Source organism: Carcharhinus amblyrhynchos, chromosome 4 (assembly GCF_965287045.1).
Source record: "Carcharhinus amblyrhynchos chromosome 4, sCarAmb.v2.hapA, whole genome shotgun sequence".
NCBI classification, from domain to species: Eukaryota; Metazoa; Chordata; class Chondrichthyes; order Carcharhiniformes; family Carcharhinidae; genus Carcharhinus; species Carcharhinus amblyrhynchos.
In genome coordinates this window covers 8,862,382-8,878,803 of record NC_137327.1, presented here as the reverse complement: position 1 = coordinate 8,878,803, position 16,422 = coordinate 8,862,382, and the positions used below count along the sequence as shown (strand labels likewise).

The following is a 16,422-nucleotide window of genomic DNA, read 5'->3' as shown; positions in this document are numbered from 1 at the left end:
CATAGTAAATCAAGTAAAATTCTTTAATCTGATTTTCCATTATCCACAATATGTTCTCACATTATTCATACTGACAATACATTCACATATCATCTACAATTTACATTTCCACAAGTCTATTAGTACTATAAGAGCAGAAATAAAGAACTTGTATTTATATAGCGTTTTGTCATGTCCTCTGATCAGTTTTGAAGTGCTTCACAGCCAGTGAACAATTTTGTAGTTGTTGTGCGGTTACGAACAGCAGCTGATTTACACACAGCAAGATCCCACAACTATCAAATAAGGCGAGCCATCAGTGGATCTCTTATTGGCTGACAGAATAGCTTGGTTCCAGCATGTCAGACACGACTGTTCCGATTTTTGCGAAGGGATCTTTTTAATGCCCATGTCAATAGCTAGACACAAAACTGTTTTGACCTCAACTGAATAAAACAAAATTCAGGGAGGTGACAAAGGCACAGTGAAAGGTGTTTTAAGAGACTTTTCGGAAATACAATGGGACGTGCGGGACAAGGGGTGTTATGGCTGGAAAATAAAAATATCAAAACAACTTAATATGGAAGTCAAACATATAGCACCATGTATTGGTGTCTGCACATGGAGGATAAAAATACATCATTTTTGAAAGTTTTTTTTGGTACTTGTCAATACTCTATTTCTAATCAAAAAAGGCCAATTCAAATTAGGTTCAATCATGGTCCCCAAGTGAAGGACAAACTGGATCCAAGCTAACAAGATATTGCATCCTATCTTCGGCTCGATCAAACAAGTCCCAAGCTGACAGAATGAGGCACTGCACCCCCCTACTGGGTTAATCTAAAGCTTCATCTTAGCCGAAAGGCCGAGAAGATGTTGAAATATTGTGTCAGGTAAAGCCTCGGTTTAACCTCGCCGGCTACCTTTTACTGCACCCAAGCTTAGGTAAATCATGATTGCCTAATGGGACGGCACGATGGCATAATGGTTAGCATTATTGCCTCACAGCGCCAGGGGTCCGGGTTCAACTCCCGCCTTGGGTCACCATCTGTGCAGAGTCTGCACGTTCTCCCCTGTCTGCATGGGTTTCCTCCGGGTGTTCCAGTTTCCTCCCACAATCCGATAGACGTGCTGCTTGGGTGCATTGACCAGAACAGGCGCTGGAGTGTGGCTAGGGGATTTTCACAGTAACTTCATTGCAGTGTTAATGTAAGCCGACTTGTGACTAATAAATAAACTTTATTGCAGACGTCAGCCCACCCTCAATGCAATGAGCTAGCCTTATCTCTGATCATGGTTTCAGCCTTGCCATCACTAATTCAGTAAACTTCTCACAGTTCAATAAATATCATGACACACATATGAAGTCGTCCATATTATTAACCCCAATATTGCTGGGGTTTATTTGAAGTGTCTTGGTCCTGGTGAACAATTAAAAATATGAATGTGGGAGGTCAGATTAGCAAGTGTTTGCAAGAGCAAGCCACGTTAAAGTTCAGGTGTGTTTAAAAAGAATAATTCCAGAGTATGTGATACTCTTGATTCAAGACTGACCAAAAAGGAAGCATGATTTTCCACACCAGGCACTCCAAGGATTGCTAATTTAGTACGCATTTGTCTCGATTTATAGACAATTTTCCTTAGGTTGTGGACTTCCACCTTTGTATTAAGTATGCCACAAACCGATCTGAAGTGTTAAAGCCAGTACAAGGATTTTCATTTCGTTAGCCAGTATTTGAATGAATGCTAATAAAGAGTATGTATCACACTGCAGTGTCAGTCCTTCCCCCACCCTGGGTAACAATTACAAACACAGAGGGAAAAAATGCTGGAAAATCTCAGCAGGTCTGGCAGCATCTGTAAGGAGAGAAAAGAGTGGACGTTTCGTGTCCAGACAACCCTTTGACAAAAAGTGTCTGAGATTTTCCAGCATTTTCTCTTTTGGTTTCAGATTCCAGCATCTGCAGTAATTTGCTTTTATTACAAATACAGCTTTGCAGTAGAAATAGTTTAAAATATTCACTTATGAGTTATGTATAGTCCAAGTTTCTTCAACCACAGCAAGTCTCTTACTGTGGATTTCTAATCTTTGCTGTAAAGTAGTTGGGATTATAGATACAGCACAAATTTCTTCAGTTGCTTAGCAACAGTGGCATCTGGAGGCTGTGTACCAGAACTGCACTCAGCATTTCCTTTTCAAATTAAAAGGAAGTAAAAATTTGAATAAGCTCCTTAAGGAAGACATGTATGTTTAAGTTTAAAGTTTACTGATTAGTGTCACAAGCAGTCTTGCATTAACACTGTAACGAAGTTACTGTGAAAATCCCCTAGTCACCACACTCCAGTGCCTGTTTGGACATACCGAGGGGCAACTTAGTGTGGCCAATGCACCTAACTAGCACATCTTTTGGACTGTGGGAGGAAACTGGAGCATCCAGAGGAAACACACGCAAAAACGGGGAGAAATGTGCTGACTCCTCACAGTGACCCATGCTGAGAATTGAACCCAGGTCCCTGGAGCTGAGACAGCAGTGCTAACCACTGTGCTATCATGCTTTATGCCTTAAAGACAGTCATTGCTCATACCACATGATGGAACCAACACACATACTCAAATATGATATGACAGTGGCTTGCTTTCAAAGGTTTAAATTTTACACTTAGTGAGGTTGGCTCCTTGCACAAAGTTTTGCCCAGCATTAAATTTAAGGATGCCTGACGTTTCCTTTGCTAAAGGCAGCACTGTGGTTAGCACTGCTGCCTCTCAGCACCAGGGACCCAGGTTCGATTCCAGCCTTGGGTCACTGTGTGAAGTTTTCATGTTCTCCCCGTGTCTGCGTGGGTTTCCTCCCACAGTCCAAAGATGTTGTGGGTGAAATGGATTAGCCATGGTAAATGTGTGGGATTATGGGGATAGGGTGGGGCAAAGGGCCTCGGTAACTTACTCTATCAGAGAGTCGGTGCAGGCGATGGGCCAAATGGCCTCTTCTGCATTGTAGCAATTCTATAATATGTGACTGCACAACCTTCCAAGCACAGGACTGAGGGCTCACTGCTGCGCTGGTGGGCTCCATTCCATGAGCAAGATGTTAAACCCGCTTTTCACTGAAATGCATCTTAAACAAGCCCATGATACTCCTCAAAGCGAGATGACCTACCTGGCTTTACTTCAACTCAGAAACAGATTACATTCATCTTAATGATATTTGTGGGGTCTGGCTGATGTGTGGAACAGCTGCTGTATTTACCGCCTGCTTTCAAAATAGAACGCTGCGAAGTAACCTCACCAGGAATCATTTGTAGTATGAGCACACATTTTAATCTGTGCCCTAAAGGTACATTTGCTGACAGAGCATTTTACAGATTGATTGTTGATGTTATTAAAACTGCTGCAACCATTGATAACACTGAAAATTGATGAAACAATTCAGGAACTCTCACTGTTTCTAATTTTATCCTCTCCTCTCCAGTAATGACTCTGCCTGCTTTGGGTTCCATAAGATCAGTTCTGTGGCTTCACTAAGAGAGGCCAGGATGATTCAAAAACTCTTTCCCACCCAGCAGCATCACGTCAGGAGGGTCAGTGATCTGGGCCTCTGCTTGATGCTCACAGGGAGAGTTTCAGCTCCCCACAGTGCCACTGCCCCAGCGAAGAAAGGACAGTGTGTGTGTGCACGCAGCTCAGTGTCAGCGCCAGTGACAATAACGCCAACACAACTCACTGCAATAGCAGTCAACCACAACGGCAGCAATGTTATCTTTGACAAACTAGCAATTACTAGCAGCAGGTCCAAAAGCTTCCAGAAAGAGGAAAGGCCAGGGTACGTTGAGGCCAGGCTGGCAGCCAAAGAAACCCCTTTATAAAAACGCAGGATGCAAGAACAGCCACAAAGTAAAAGGGAAGCAGTCTTGAATGCTACATCCTGTGAATGGGTTTAATAGCCTAGACTTGGAATATTAATCTCGTGTGAAATGAGCCAGCGGCCTCACCTGTGGCTTTTCCAAGTTACGTCACTGCTTCAGTTCACCCCCACCCCAACCCTTGCGTTTTCCCTTTCCAAAAAAACAAACTCAGCTGCTGGGTACTGCCAGCGCTTCAAGTCATCTTGACTCGAATTCTTTCAGCAGGCAGCACAAAGATCATGACGCATTCACCATTAGCCACAAAGACTTCATTCTCTCTGATAATACTTTCTCTTTAAACGGCTACTTTGATAGAACTGGAATCATTCAACATCAAAATCCTGAGAAGGGGGCGGCGGGGGAGGGGGTCAGAGTGGGGGGGGGGAGGGGAGTCTCTGAACAGCATTCAAGTTCGAGGACAAAAAGTGTTTGAGGTAATCCTGGGACATTCAGCAGCTTGGAAAACTTCCCTGGCCCACCACAAGGTCTCCTCCTTGCCCCTTTTGTGCGTTTGTTGCATAATTGTGTGTTTGTTTGTTAGTCCGTTGTCCGCTTCATTCTACTGACGATCCGTTCCTCCATCACATACCTCTGGTCACTCTGGAACAGAAGTAAATATCCTCAGTCCATGCATAGCTTGGATTTCATCTTTCAGCACCTGTAATAAGCAACAAAAGAGAGAGAGAGAAGTGACATTTATAAAACATCTTTCCCAGTCTCAAGATGCCCTTTAGCATTTTACAGCCAAATGTTCACTTCTGAAGTGTAGTCACTACTGTGATACAGGAAACTTGGCCGCTTATTATCACAGTAAGGTCATAGAGATTTACAGCATGGAAACAGGCCCTTCGGCCCAACTTGTCCATGCCACTTTTTTTTTTACACCCCTAAGCTAGTCCCAATTGCCTGCATTTGGCCCGTATCCCTCCATACCCATGTAACTGTCTAAATGCTTTCTAAAAGACAAAAATTGTACCCGCCTCTACTACTCCCTCTGGTAGCTCATTCCAAACACTCACCACCCTCTGTGAAAAAATTGGTCCTCTGGACCCTTTTGTATCTCTCCCCTCTTGGTCAGGAGAATGGGAGAGTGACCAGAATCTGTTTTTGTAATGTTGAGAGATAAATACTGGAGGGAGATATCTTCAAAATAGTTGGAGAGCCGGGGGCTCTTGGTTTAAGACCTCTGATGGTGCAGGTCTCTCTCTGCACTGCACTGACAGTGTCAGCCTAGATTGTGTGCCCCAATCTCTGGAGTGTGACTTGTTTATAAAAATTGTTTCTGGGCATTTGGAAATGTGTTGCATTTCCTGTAAGGTGTGCAGTTTTCACTAGATTTTGGCTAAACTGGAAACCAATTCTGGTTTAAGCTTAAATGCTAAGTTACACTGGGGCCTCACACTCACCTACCTCTCTCCCACACGCCCATCCCAGTTATTCATCGTCCCACAGAGAAATGTAAAGCTGTCAATACCTGATTGATCAGCTGGTGCTGCTGGATAACTCGCTTCCCTTTAAACTCAACGGACTCCACATGAACTTCATACATGGCCCCGCAACCACCTGTGAGAAAGAAAGCATCATCACATTTAGTGCCTCCCTAACCTCATTGCAATATAGGGGTAGCACACTGCGATCACCACAGTGGCCTTAATGAGGAGAATGAAACAATTTTAAGCCAGGCCCAACTCTTCCTTATAATCAGAGTTACATCAGGAATAGAGGGGAATGTGGGGTCTCAAATCCTCTCCTTATACACAAGCCAACGCCTTTAAATAAAAACATTTATTGCAACATGGGTGTCACAGGCAAAGCCAACATTTATTGTCCATCCCCCATTGCCCTTTAGGAGGTGATAGTGAGCTGCCTTCTTTAACTGTTGCAATCAGTATGGTGAAGGTATTCCCACAGTGCTGCTACAAAGGGAGTTGCAGGATTTTGACCCTGTAACAAAGTTCCAAAGGAGGTCTTGTGCAGCAGTGGGTAGCATCCCTGCCACTGAACCTGAATCTCGTGGCTCGAGTCCCATCCCAGTTCTTGATCGCCAAGGATAGGTGTGTACTAACGCGGCCAAACAGGCTGAGTATCAACCTGCAGAACCCTTCCAATATGCCAGTGGTAGGCAGTAAAAATGGGAGAGACTCCTGATCATTCACACTTGATGCAGAGAGGCACTCCTCAAGCTGGAAGTCTCTGGCACAGACTAGCAGCCTATTCCAGGGAAGACCTCATTGTAGGGCCAGATGAAACTCTGCCTTGTGTTGGTAGAGAAAAAACAAGAGCACAGTTCCAAGACAGGTTGGTATGTGACTTAGATACAGTGTACCCATTGCCCTTGCTCTTCCAGGTAGTAAAGGTCATGGGTCTGTAAGGTGCTTACCTTGGTGAGTTGCTGCACTGGGACAATTGCTTGGCTTTGTCCATGGGTTGTATGTCTAACATGCTCTCTGTCAAAATGGATCTGGTTGAGTTGATTTATTGTCACATGTATTAGTATACAGTGAAAGGTATTGATTCTTGCGTACTACACAAGTAAAGCATACTGTTCATAGAGAAGGAGAGAATGCAGAATGTAGTGTTACAGTCATAGCTAGGGCATAGAGAAAGATCAACTTAATGCGAGGTAGGTCCATTCAAAAGTCTGATGGCAGCAGGGAAGACGCTGTTCTTGGTACATGATCTCAGACTTTTGTATGTTTTTCCCAATGAAAGAAGGTGGAAGAGAGAATGTCTGGGGTGCTTGATTATGCTGGCTGCTTTTCAGAGGTAGAGGGAAGTGTAGACAGTGTCAATGGATGGGAGGTGTCACCATCAATAGCCATTTGCTGTAGCTGTCTTGGGATTTCAATCTGATTTCAGGTGATTCATTGGAGAAAGCATTTATCAATCTTTCTCAAAGTACTGTCCTGATGATTCAGAAACTACAATGCAGAAGCTGAACAGTCCTGACCTAAGCTATCTGACAGACATGCTGCTAATGTGCTTCCAAAGTCATCCGACAATCAATGTCCAATAATGGACACCATTCAGGTGAGTGCAGTCCAGGTAGCTTCTAATGCTGAATGGTTACGGTTTGACGTAGAAAGCTGTCGTATCTGTTCCCAAACCAGTGATCAATCCTTGCTTGTAGGAAACAACTGATAGAAGGACTGAAGTATTACTTGGCATGTACATTGATGCTGGGGTAGGAGTGATGCCGAGAATACATTCTAACCCAATCCTAAATAGATTACACTTTGCTATAGTTCTAGCTCATCTTAAACATGCTGCTTTAATTGTGTTTCCTATTTAACCACTTTTTTTTCAATCTTGACTCTAAAGGCTGCTCACTGAGTTACATTAAGAGGCAAGTATACAAGGTCAGACTGCATCATTACCCTGCAGTGTAAGCTTACATTCATCCAATGTCACCTCTTGAGATGATTTATTGTCCCATGTATTAGTATACAGTGAAAAGTATTGTTTCATGCGCGCTATACAGACAAAGCATACCATTCATGTAGTACATAGGGGAGAAGGAAAGGAGAAGAAGTAGGACATTGTGTTGCAGTTACAGATAGGGTGAAGAGAAAGATCAGTTTGTTAATGTCACAAGTTGGCTTACATTAACACTGCAATAAAAGCTTAATACACAACAGACCCATTCAAAAGTCTCTTGGCAGCGGGGAAGAAGCTGTTCTTGAATCGTGTTGGTACGTGTTTTCAGACTCTTGTATCTTTTCCCCAATGGAAGAAGATAGAAGAGAGTACGTCAGAGGCAGGTGGGGTCTTTGGTTATGCTGACTGCTTTTCCGAAGCAGCGGGAAGTGTAGATAGAGTCAATGGATGAGAGGCTGGTTTGCGTGATGGACTGGGCTACATTCACAACCCTTTGTAGTTTTGTGCTGTTTTGATCAGAGCAGGAGCCATACCAAGCTGTGATAATCTGGATAGAATGGGTGCATCTGTAAACATTAGTGAGTAGCAGTAGACATGCCAAATTTCCTAAGCCTCCTGAGAAAATAGAGGCTTTCTTACCATTGGTGTGGAGGGACCAGGACTGATTGTTGGTGATCTGAACAACTAGAAACGTGAAGCCCTCTACCATCTCCACTTAATTAGCTCTGATGAAGGATCATCCAGACTTGAAACGTTGGCTCTATTCTCTTTCCACAGATGCTGCCAGATCTGAAATTTTCCAGCATTTTCTGTATTTGTTCCACTTAATCACCATTGACGTACACAGGGGCAAGTCCTCCAGTATGTCTACTGATGTTGATGACTATCTCCTTAGTTTACTGAAATTGCGGGACAGATTATCATTGCACCATTTCACTCTTCCCTATACATTCGCGTCATTGTTTGAGATCCAACCCACTACAGTGGTGTCATCAGTAAACTTGAAAATGGAATTGGAGTGGAATTTGCGACGTAGTCGTTGGTGTATAAGGGAGCATATTAAGGGGATGAGGACACAGCCTTGTGGGGCACCGATGTTGAGCATGATCGTGGAGATGGTGTTGTAGCCTATCCTTACTGCTTGTGGTCTGTGGGTTAGGGAGTTCAGGATCCAGTCACAAAGGGAGGAGCGAAGCCCCACGCCAGAGAGTTTGGATATGCTTTATGTTGGAATAATGGTGTTGAAGGCTGAGCTGTAATCAATAAACAGGAATCAGACATAAGAGTCCTTGTTCTCCAGGTGTTCCAGGGCTGAGTGTTGGACCAGGGAGATGGCATCTGCTGTGAACCTGTTACAGCGACAGATGAATTGGTGCGGATCCAGGCAGTCTGGAGTTGATCTGCGCCATAGCTAACCTTTCGAAGCACTTCACAATGACAGATGTCAGAGCAGTAGTCATTAAGACACGCTGTCTGGCTTTTCTTTGGTACTGGGATGACGGCCATCGTCTTGAAGCAGACAGAAAATTCAGATCGGTGTAAGGAGAGGTTAAAGATGTCTATGAAGACCCCCGCCAGCTGTTCCACGCAGAATCTATGTGCTTGTCTGGAGACCCCATCCGGGCACTTCCAAATTATTCCCCGAATGCAATTACTCCATGCTGCCCTGCACCCGCCCCCAACAACCTCTGGAGAATTCCTTCTCCACTACCTCCTCCCACTCGTAACTTCCAGCTGGGTTTATTAGTTAGAAGCATGTTCGCGGACAAGGTTTTCCATCCTGCCACAGGGACAAAGGTCAGTGCTGAACTACAGGACAACGTAATCAGCTTGGAGAGCTGAAGGGCCTGTTCCTGTGCTGTACTGTTCTTTGTAAAGGATTCCAATTGCCTTCCCAACAAAGGACAGCTCACTAACTACACAGACACTATCAATCTAAGCCCCATTTCATAACTGGCAGGATTGTGTTGAAGGGTGTTGACACTCACCTTTTAAAGAGGTCATCTCCAGGGCGATTCTGATACAGGTCAGAAACACGTTAAACATCAGCACCACGTGCAGAGTACCCACCCCCACTTCCTCCCTATCATTTTTAAACTATGACAGCATTTATCATTAACCTCACTTTGGATAAAAGTATCAATATTCCTTCTCCAATTCTTTGTTCCCTCCCCAAACATTAATGCACGACACAGACATTTGCTCTACTCGCCTGAAATATCCACAACTTTAATTGCCGATGCACGTGGAAAACTCTTCCTTAGAATTTCAGCAATACGGACCTCGCCACTGGTCTGTGCCGACAAGGCTCTTCTGATCGTGATGGCAAGTGCGAGTCTCTGGGAGTGAAAGGACAGCCAGTTAACATACAGCGCTGCCCAGAGATTCTGTCCACAGAACATACACTGAGCAAGGTACATCGATAAAATAATGATCTAGAAATAACAGGAACAAGAGTAGGCCATTCAGCAGATTGAGCCTGTCACTTAACGAGTGCACAAACATCTCCGTTCCATTTTCTGATCTTGACTCCGTATTCCTCAGTGCCCCACCGAACAGAAACCTATCCAATCTCAGTTTTCAAACTTACAGTTAATGGAAGCCTCAACAACTACTTGGGAGGAAAGAATTCCAAATTTCCCCTTTCTCTTGTGTGAAAGTGCTTCTGACATTAGCCCTGAACAATCTAGCTCTAATTTTAAAATCAATGAACAAAAAAATTACAGCACAAGAACAGGCTCTTTGGCCCTCCGATCATGCTGCCCGTGTGAACTAAAACTCCCTACCCTTCCGAGGACCACATCCCTTGACTCCCACCCTATTCATCCGTTTTTCCAGACGCCCCTTAAAATTCACTATCCGATCCACTTCCACTACCTCCCCCAGCAGCGAGTTCCACCACTCATTCCTCTTTATTCTGTACTTCCTCATCGGAGGGCAGTTTCTTTCTCTGCACCCTATTCGCTCCTTTAATGACCCTAAACTCCTCAACTGGTGATGAGAATCATAAAACCAAAAGAACTAGGAGTAGGCAGTCAGCACTTGAGCCTGTGCTGCCATTTAATACCATCATGGCTGATCTCATCTCAGTCTCAACTCCACTTTCCTGCCCGTTCTCCATCGTCCTTACTAATTAAAAATCTGTCCGTCTCCTCCTCAAACTTACTCACCATCCCAGCATCCACTGCACTATGGGGTAGCGAATTTCACAGATTCACCACTCTTTGAAAGAAGTAATTTCTCTTCAACTTTGTTTCAAATTTGCCACCCTTTATCCTAAAACTATGACCTCTTGTTCTAGATTGCCCCTCAAGAGAAAACATTCTCTCCACCTCTACTTTGTCAATTCCCTTTATCATCTTGTACACCTTAATTAGATCTCCTCTCATTCTTCTAAATTCTGGGGAGTATAGGTCAAAAATGTCCAATCTCTCTCAAGGCAAATCCCTTATCTCTGGAATCAATCTAGTGAATGTCCTCTGAACCATCTCCAATGCAATTACATCCCTGCCCAAGTAAGGGGACCAAACATGGACACAATACTTTTAAATGCGATCCGACTAATGCTTTGTACAGTAGCAGCAACACTTCACTACTTTTGTATACTGTCCCTTTTGCAATGAATGCCAAGATTCCATGGGCAAGGTTACGGAAATAGGGAGGTGAATGGGGGGAATATTTGAACATGAGGGTGAGAATTTAAAAACTGAGGTCTTGTCAGGATGGAACCAATTAGCGTTAACAAGCAAAAGGGTGATGGATGAATAGCACTGTCTGTGAGTTGGATACAGGCAGCAAAGATTCGGTGGGCTTTAGGTTTATTCAGATGGGAAACCACTCAAGAGAGCACCGGTCAAATCAGAGGGTAAAATAAACCTGAGCGTGGGTTTGACCAGATGAGCAGAAACTGGGGTGTGATACATTCAAATCTAAAAACTTCAGACATGATAAACGAAGTGAAAAAATGCAAGTCAATTAAATGCCAGTGATTATTCCTCAGTATCATTAAACACAGGGATGAGTCAGTTTGTTTGTGTGCAAGGAACAGCGCAGCAGAACTACAGATTGCTGGATACAGATGTTGTCCATGTTCCCCAGTCGCATTCCCTCTTTTTCCATAGGCTTTACAAGGGAAAGAGTTGCAGCAGGAAAATCCTCCTTCTCTCTCTCTGCCCCACACACTCCTGCAGTCTCTCCTTAACGTTCACCCTCCTCCAAACACTGCCGCGCCCTCCACTCTCCATCCACCATTTTCTTCTTCCAGCTCACCACCACTGCTCTCTCAACTAGGGATGGGCAACTATTGCTGGCCCAGCCAGTGATGCCCATGTCCCACGAATAAAGGAAACAAAAATTACCTCCTCATCTCCTCACCCCCCAAACCTTAACCTTCCCCCACCCCTCACTCAGTCACTCCCTCCCACCCCTCACTCCAGTGCCCCCTCCCTCCCCCACCCTCATTCAGTGCCCTTACCTCCCCCCTCCCTCACTCAGTGCCCCCTCCCTCCCCCCTCACTCAGTGCCCCCTCCCTCAGTGCCCCCCCTCCCCCCTCCCTCAGTGCCCCCCCTCCCCCCTCCCTCAGTGTCCCCCCTCCCCCCTCCCTCAGTGCCCCCCCTCCCCCCTCCCTCAGTGACCCCTCCCTCCCTCAATGCCCCCCTCCCCCTCCCCCAGTGACCCCTCCCTCCCTCAATGCCCCCCCTCCCCCTCCCCCAGTGACCCCTCCCTCCCTCAATGCCCCCCCTCCCCCTCCCCCCCTCAGTGCCCCCCCTCCCCCCCCCTCAGTGCCCCCCCTCCCCCTCCCCCCCCTCAGTGCCCCCCCTCCCCCTCCCCCCCTCAGTGCCCCCCTCCCCCTCCCCCCTCAGTGCCCCCCCTCCCCCTCCCCCCCTCAGTGCCCCCCCTCCCCCCCTCAGTGCTCCCCCTCCCCCCCCCTCAGTGCCCCCCCTCTCCCCCTCCCCCTCCCCCCCCACCTCAGTGCCCCCCCTCCCCCTCCCCCCCCCTCCCCCCCTCCTCCCCTCCCCCCCCTCCTCCCCTCCCCCCCCTCAGTGCCCCCCCCTCCCCCACTCAGTGCCCCTCCCCCCTCCCCCTCCCTCCCCCCCCCACTCAGTGCCCCTCCCCCTCCCTCCCCCACTCAGTGCCCCTCCCCCCCCACTCAGTGCCCCTCCCCCCCCACTCAGTGCCCCTCCCCCTCCCTCCCCCACTCAGTACCCCTCCCCCCTCCCCCCCCCACTCAGTGCCCCTCCCCCTCCCTCCCCCACTCAGTGCCCCTCCCCCCCCACTCAGTGCCCCTCCCCCTCCCTCCCCCACTCAGTACCCCTCCCCCCTCCCCCCCCCACTCAGTGCCCCTCCCCCACTCAGTGCCCCCCCCCCTCCTCCCCCCTCAGTGCCCCCCCTCCCCCTCCCCTCCTCCCCCCCTCAGTGCCCCCCCCTCCCCCTCCCCTCCTCCCCCCCTCAGTGCCCCCCCCCTCACTCCCTCCCCCCCCCCTCAGTGCCCCCCCCTCACTCCCTCCCCCCCCCCTCCCCCCCCTCCCCCTCCCACCCCCCCCCCTCACTCCCCCCCCCCTCCCCCCTCCCCCCCCCTCCCCCTCCCACCCCCCCCCTCACTCCCCCCCCCCTCCCCCCCTCCCCCCCCCTCACTCCCCCCCCCCCCTCCCCCCCCCCCTCACTCCCCCCCCCTCACTCCCCCCCCCCCGAGGCTCTCACTCACCCTCGCGCTGCCGCCCAGCGCCCTGAGCCGGGAGGTCGAATCCATGGCGACGCGACATTATGACGTGAGTGCGATGCGGGCACGAAATTATGACGTAGGTGCGGGGGCAGGCGTCTCGCGCCTATGACGTCAATGCGGGGCGGGGCTCGGCGCGGGCCTTTAGACGTCACTGAGCCCCAAGCCGCTCCCGGGCACCGCCAGGCGGCCCGGGCTGGAACTGCGCCCAGTCTCCCATTACCCTCAAACTAGCAACAATTGAAGCTTTCAAGTTTATTTATTAGTGTCGTAAGTAGGCTTACATTAACACGGCAAACAAGTTACTGGAAAATTCCCCAAGTTGAGACAGTCTAGTGCTTGTTTGAGTACACTAAGAGGCAATTTAGCATGGCCAGTGCACCAAACCAGACTGTAGGAGGAAACCAGCGCTCCTGGAGGAAACCCACGCAGACATGGGGTGAATGTGCAAATTATGCACAGCCAATGACCCAATCTGGGAATCAAACCTGGGTCCCTCGCCCTATGAGGCAGCAGGGCTAACCACTCTACCACCATGCCGCTCCATTTACCTACCTTGGACACTTGGGAGAACATCCCAAGTCTTTGACATTAAATCATAGAAACCCTACAGTGCAGGAGGAAGCCATTCAGCCCATTGAGCTTGCAGGAATAATAATCCCACCTAGGCCCTGTCCCTTTACCCTGTTTGACCGTGGTCAACGAACCTAACCTGCACATCTTTGGAGTGTGGAAGGAAACCCACGCAGACACAGGGAGAATGTGCAAACTCCACACAATTCCTACCACCTCCCTCCTCCCCCCACTCCCGGCCATGTTCAGATCCTTTGCCAATCTTCACCATCAGAGGGGCACAGGCCAGCAGGCCATATTCAATACCCCTCCAGTTTCCCTCTTCCTCACAGCACTCTGGGTGCATCTACACCACATGGACTGCCGCAGTTCAACTGCATTTCAAGACCATTTCAGGATGGACCAAAAATGTTGGCTTATAGCCCACTTTTCTTTCACAGGATTTGGGCATAAAAAATAAATACAGTGGGCAATGTGCAACCCAACAGCTTGCAACATTGGAGTGACCAGGAGCAACACCACAGATCGTTAGTCAGTGGCTACAATAATACTGATAATATATAAAGCAGTGTTTTGCAGACAATACCACACACCAAATACTCAAAGACCCTTGTAGACAGGAAAGTGAGACACAAGATAATTTATTCTGCCACGTTGCTTTACTGCTGGTGCATATACATATATGTACACTCAAACAGATTTAAAGGATACATTAATAACCAGCAAAGACTAGGCAGATGTCAAAAAGGCAAATGTACTGTCAAAAATAAATCCCATACCATGCACTCAATCCTAAGATGTCTTTCTTGTTCTTCTACTTGTAATGCTCATTGGACAAAGCTCAATGAGTGCATCCGCTCACACAACCTTAAAACTTGGGTGGGAAGCCAATCTGATGATCATGCTAATGCAGTTTACACGCTCAGCAAATATTAGCCACAGTAAAGTCACATATAATCCAGTAAACCCATTAAAGACAGATGGGTGAGAAAAGAATGGGGTGGAACTTCTGCCAGAGGTGGTCTGGTGCCTCCTGATTTGCCGTGACTTTGATGCTTTTGTGGCTCCTATTTTTCATCAAGCAATGGCAAAACTGCTGGAGCACGGAGGAGAACCCACACCAATCTCACTTACTGGAAGCTCTGCTCCCAATTGTGTTCACCCTGTCCCCGCTCATTCAATCTACACATCCTTGCCATTTCACTACGGAGGGGGATCCGCATGAGGGGCAGGCAACAGCCTACATTAACCTTGATCTGGTTATCAGGAATGTCTATAACCACAGCACAGTGGTAGGATTGGGATCAGTGTCTTTGCACAGGGAACTGACATGGAAGGAGTGAAGAGGATGGCCACTTGAAAACTGGATAAAGACTGATCAGAGATGTTTAAACTGGACATCATAACTGGTCAGGGAAGCGATATAGTCTTGTAGCTAATCAGTGACCCATCACACACTTGGCTTTGATTTATTCGCTTCTCAACTGGTCTCAATGCATTTGCTATGAACCCATTTCACCCCTCATTTTAGCCCCCGAAAAATCTATATTTGAACCCTTCCTACAGGGTGGAAGCATTCATTGTTATTTTCAACGAAGCAGCAAACCATTTTGAAATTAGCAAGGAGGCGGCAGCACTACACGAGTAGCAACTGGCCCTCTCACTTGGTAACACACCTCCCCTTCCCCCACTCAACCTCATCCCCTCAAGCCTTGGGACAGGTGGAACGGGCAACTTGGCAGACAGAAACCAGCTCAAGGACACAGCAGTGCCTCACTGCCAGGGCTGTTTCTGTCAAAGCCAATTGTAGGAGTTGGGCTGTTGCCTCTCCCGAGTATCCACCAGTGTCCAGCGTGAAACACGAAACTGACCAGACGCTACAGCTACATTCAGACGCCAAGTTGCACACATTAACAAAACATCTGAATACAAAAATATTTTCTTTGCTCTCAATCTTTCCAGGAGGGCAAATTAAAATTTTACAGCACGTTTCAAATATAAAAATTTTAAGCCATTTCCCCTTGGACAGGATACAAAAATAGTAAATAATCTGGCTTATTTGCAGTTTATGTACATTGAGATGGAGCCTTTTACACACGTTCTATTGACGATATAAATAGATTAAATCAGGAGGGCGTGGATCTGGTCCTCGCCGGAATCTTCAAGTTATTGCAAGCCAGTCCTTTGGGTCTTCACATTTTATATTTCTGTCTGCCTTTTTCACTGATCACACAAATGTGCTTTGAGACAAAAGAGGAAGAAAAAAGATTCAATGACAACAGCACAGCTTTGTTACTTTAGCAAGTTAAAATCAACTTCTTGAAAAAGAGAGTTCAGTGGAACTGTAAGAGAGTGCATAATGTTTCCAATTTCAGTAAAAAGCCCTGAATTTATTTAGCACCTCTTGTGACCTTCATACGTCCCCAAATTGCTTTACAGCTGAAGTGAGATTGTTGTTGTTATGAATGCAGCTGCCAATCTGTGCACAGCAAGCTCCCACAAACAGCAACGTAATAACATTACACTGATATTAGTTGAGGGATAAATGTTGGCCCAGGGTACAAGGAAGAACACACGTGTTCCTTTTCGAATAGCTTTCAGAAAGACCATAAAGATTGTAAGACCATATGACATAGGGCTGAATGGCCTAATTCTGCTCCACCATTCAATCAAGTCTGATATGATTCTCATCCCCATTCTCCTACTTTCTCCCCATAATATTTGATCCCCTTATTGATCAAAAATCTCTCTGTCTCTGTCTTAAATACACTCAATGACCTGGCCTCCACAGCCCTCTGCAGCAATGAGTTCCACGGATTCACCACCCTCTGGCTGAAGAAATTCCTCCTCATCTCAATTTTAAAGGAGC

The 16,422-nt window shown here is 47.2% G+C and overlaps 2 protein-coding genes across 3 annotated transcripts in view; both read right to left on the bottom strand.

The window, feature by feature from the left end:
* bola3 (bolA family member 3) lies at positions 1-13,040 on the bottom strand. Its single transcript, XM_080186698.1, has 4 exons — positions 12,966-13,040; positions 9,473-9,599; positions 5,357-5,445; positions 1-4,540 (listed from the first exon to the last, which is right to left on the bottom strand). The coding sequence occupies exons 1-4, from the start codon at positions 13,008-13,010 to the stop codon at positions 4,478-4,480; spliced, it is 324 nt and encodes a 107-aa protein (XP_080042824.1). The 5' UTR covers positions 13,011-13,040; the 3' UTR covers positions 1-4,477.
* Positions 13,041-14,185: 1,145 nt separating this feature from the next.
* LOC145341774 (hypoxanthine-guanine phosphoribosyltransferase-like) overlaps positions 14,186-16,422 on the bottom strand; it is a 51,834-nt gene continuing 49,597 nt past the window's right edge. For both annotated transcript variants that reach the window (XM_080186695.1, XM_080186696.1), the window contains one exon: positions 14,186-15,793. In XM_080186695.1, the coding sequence (XP_080042821.1) occupies positions 15,746-15,793 (48 nt within the window). In that variant the 3' untranslated portion in view covers positions 14,186-15,745. The remainder of the gene's footprint in view (positions 15,794-16,422) is intronic.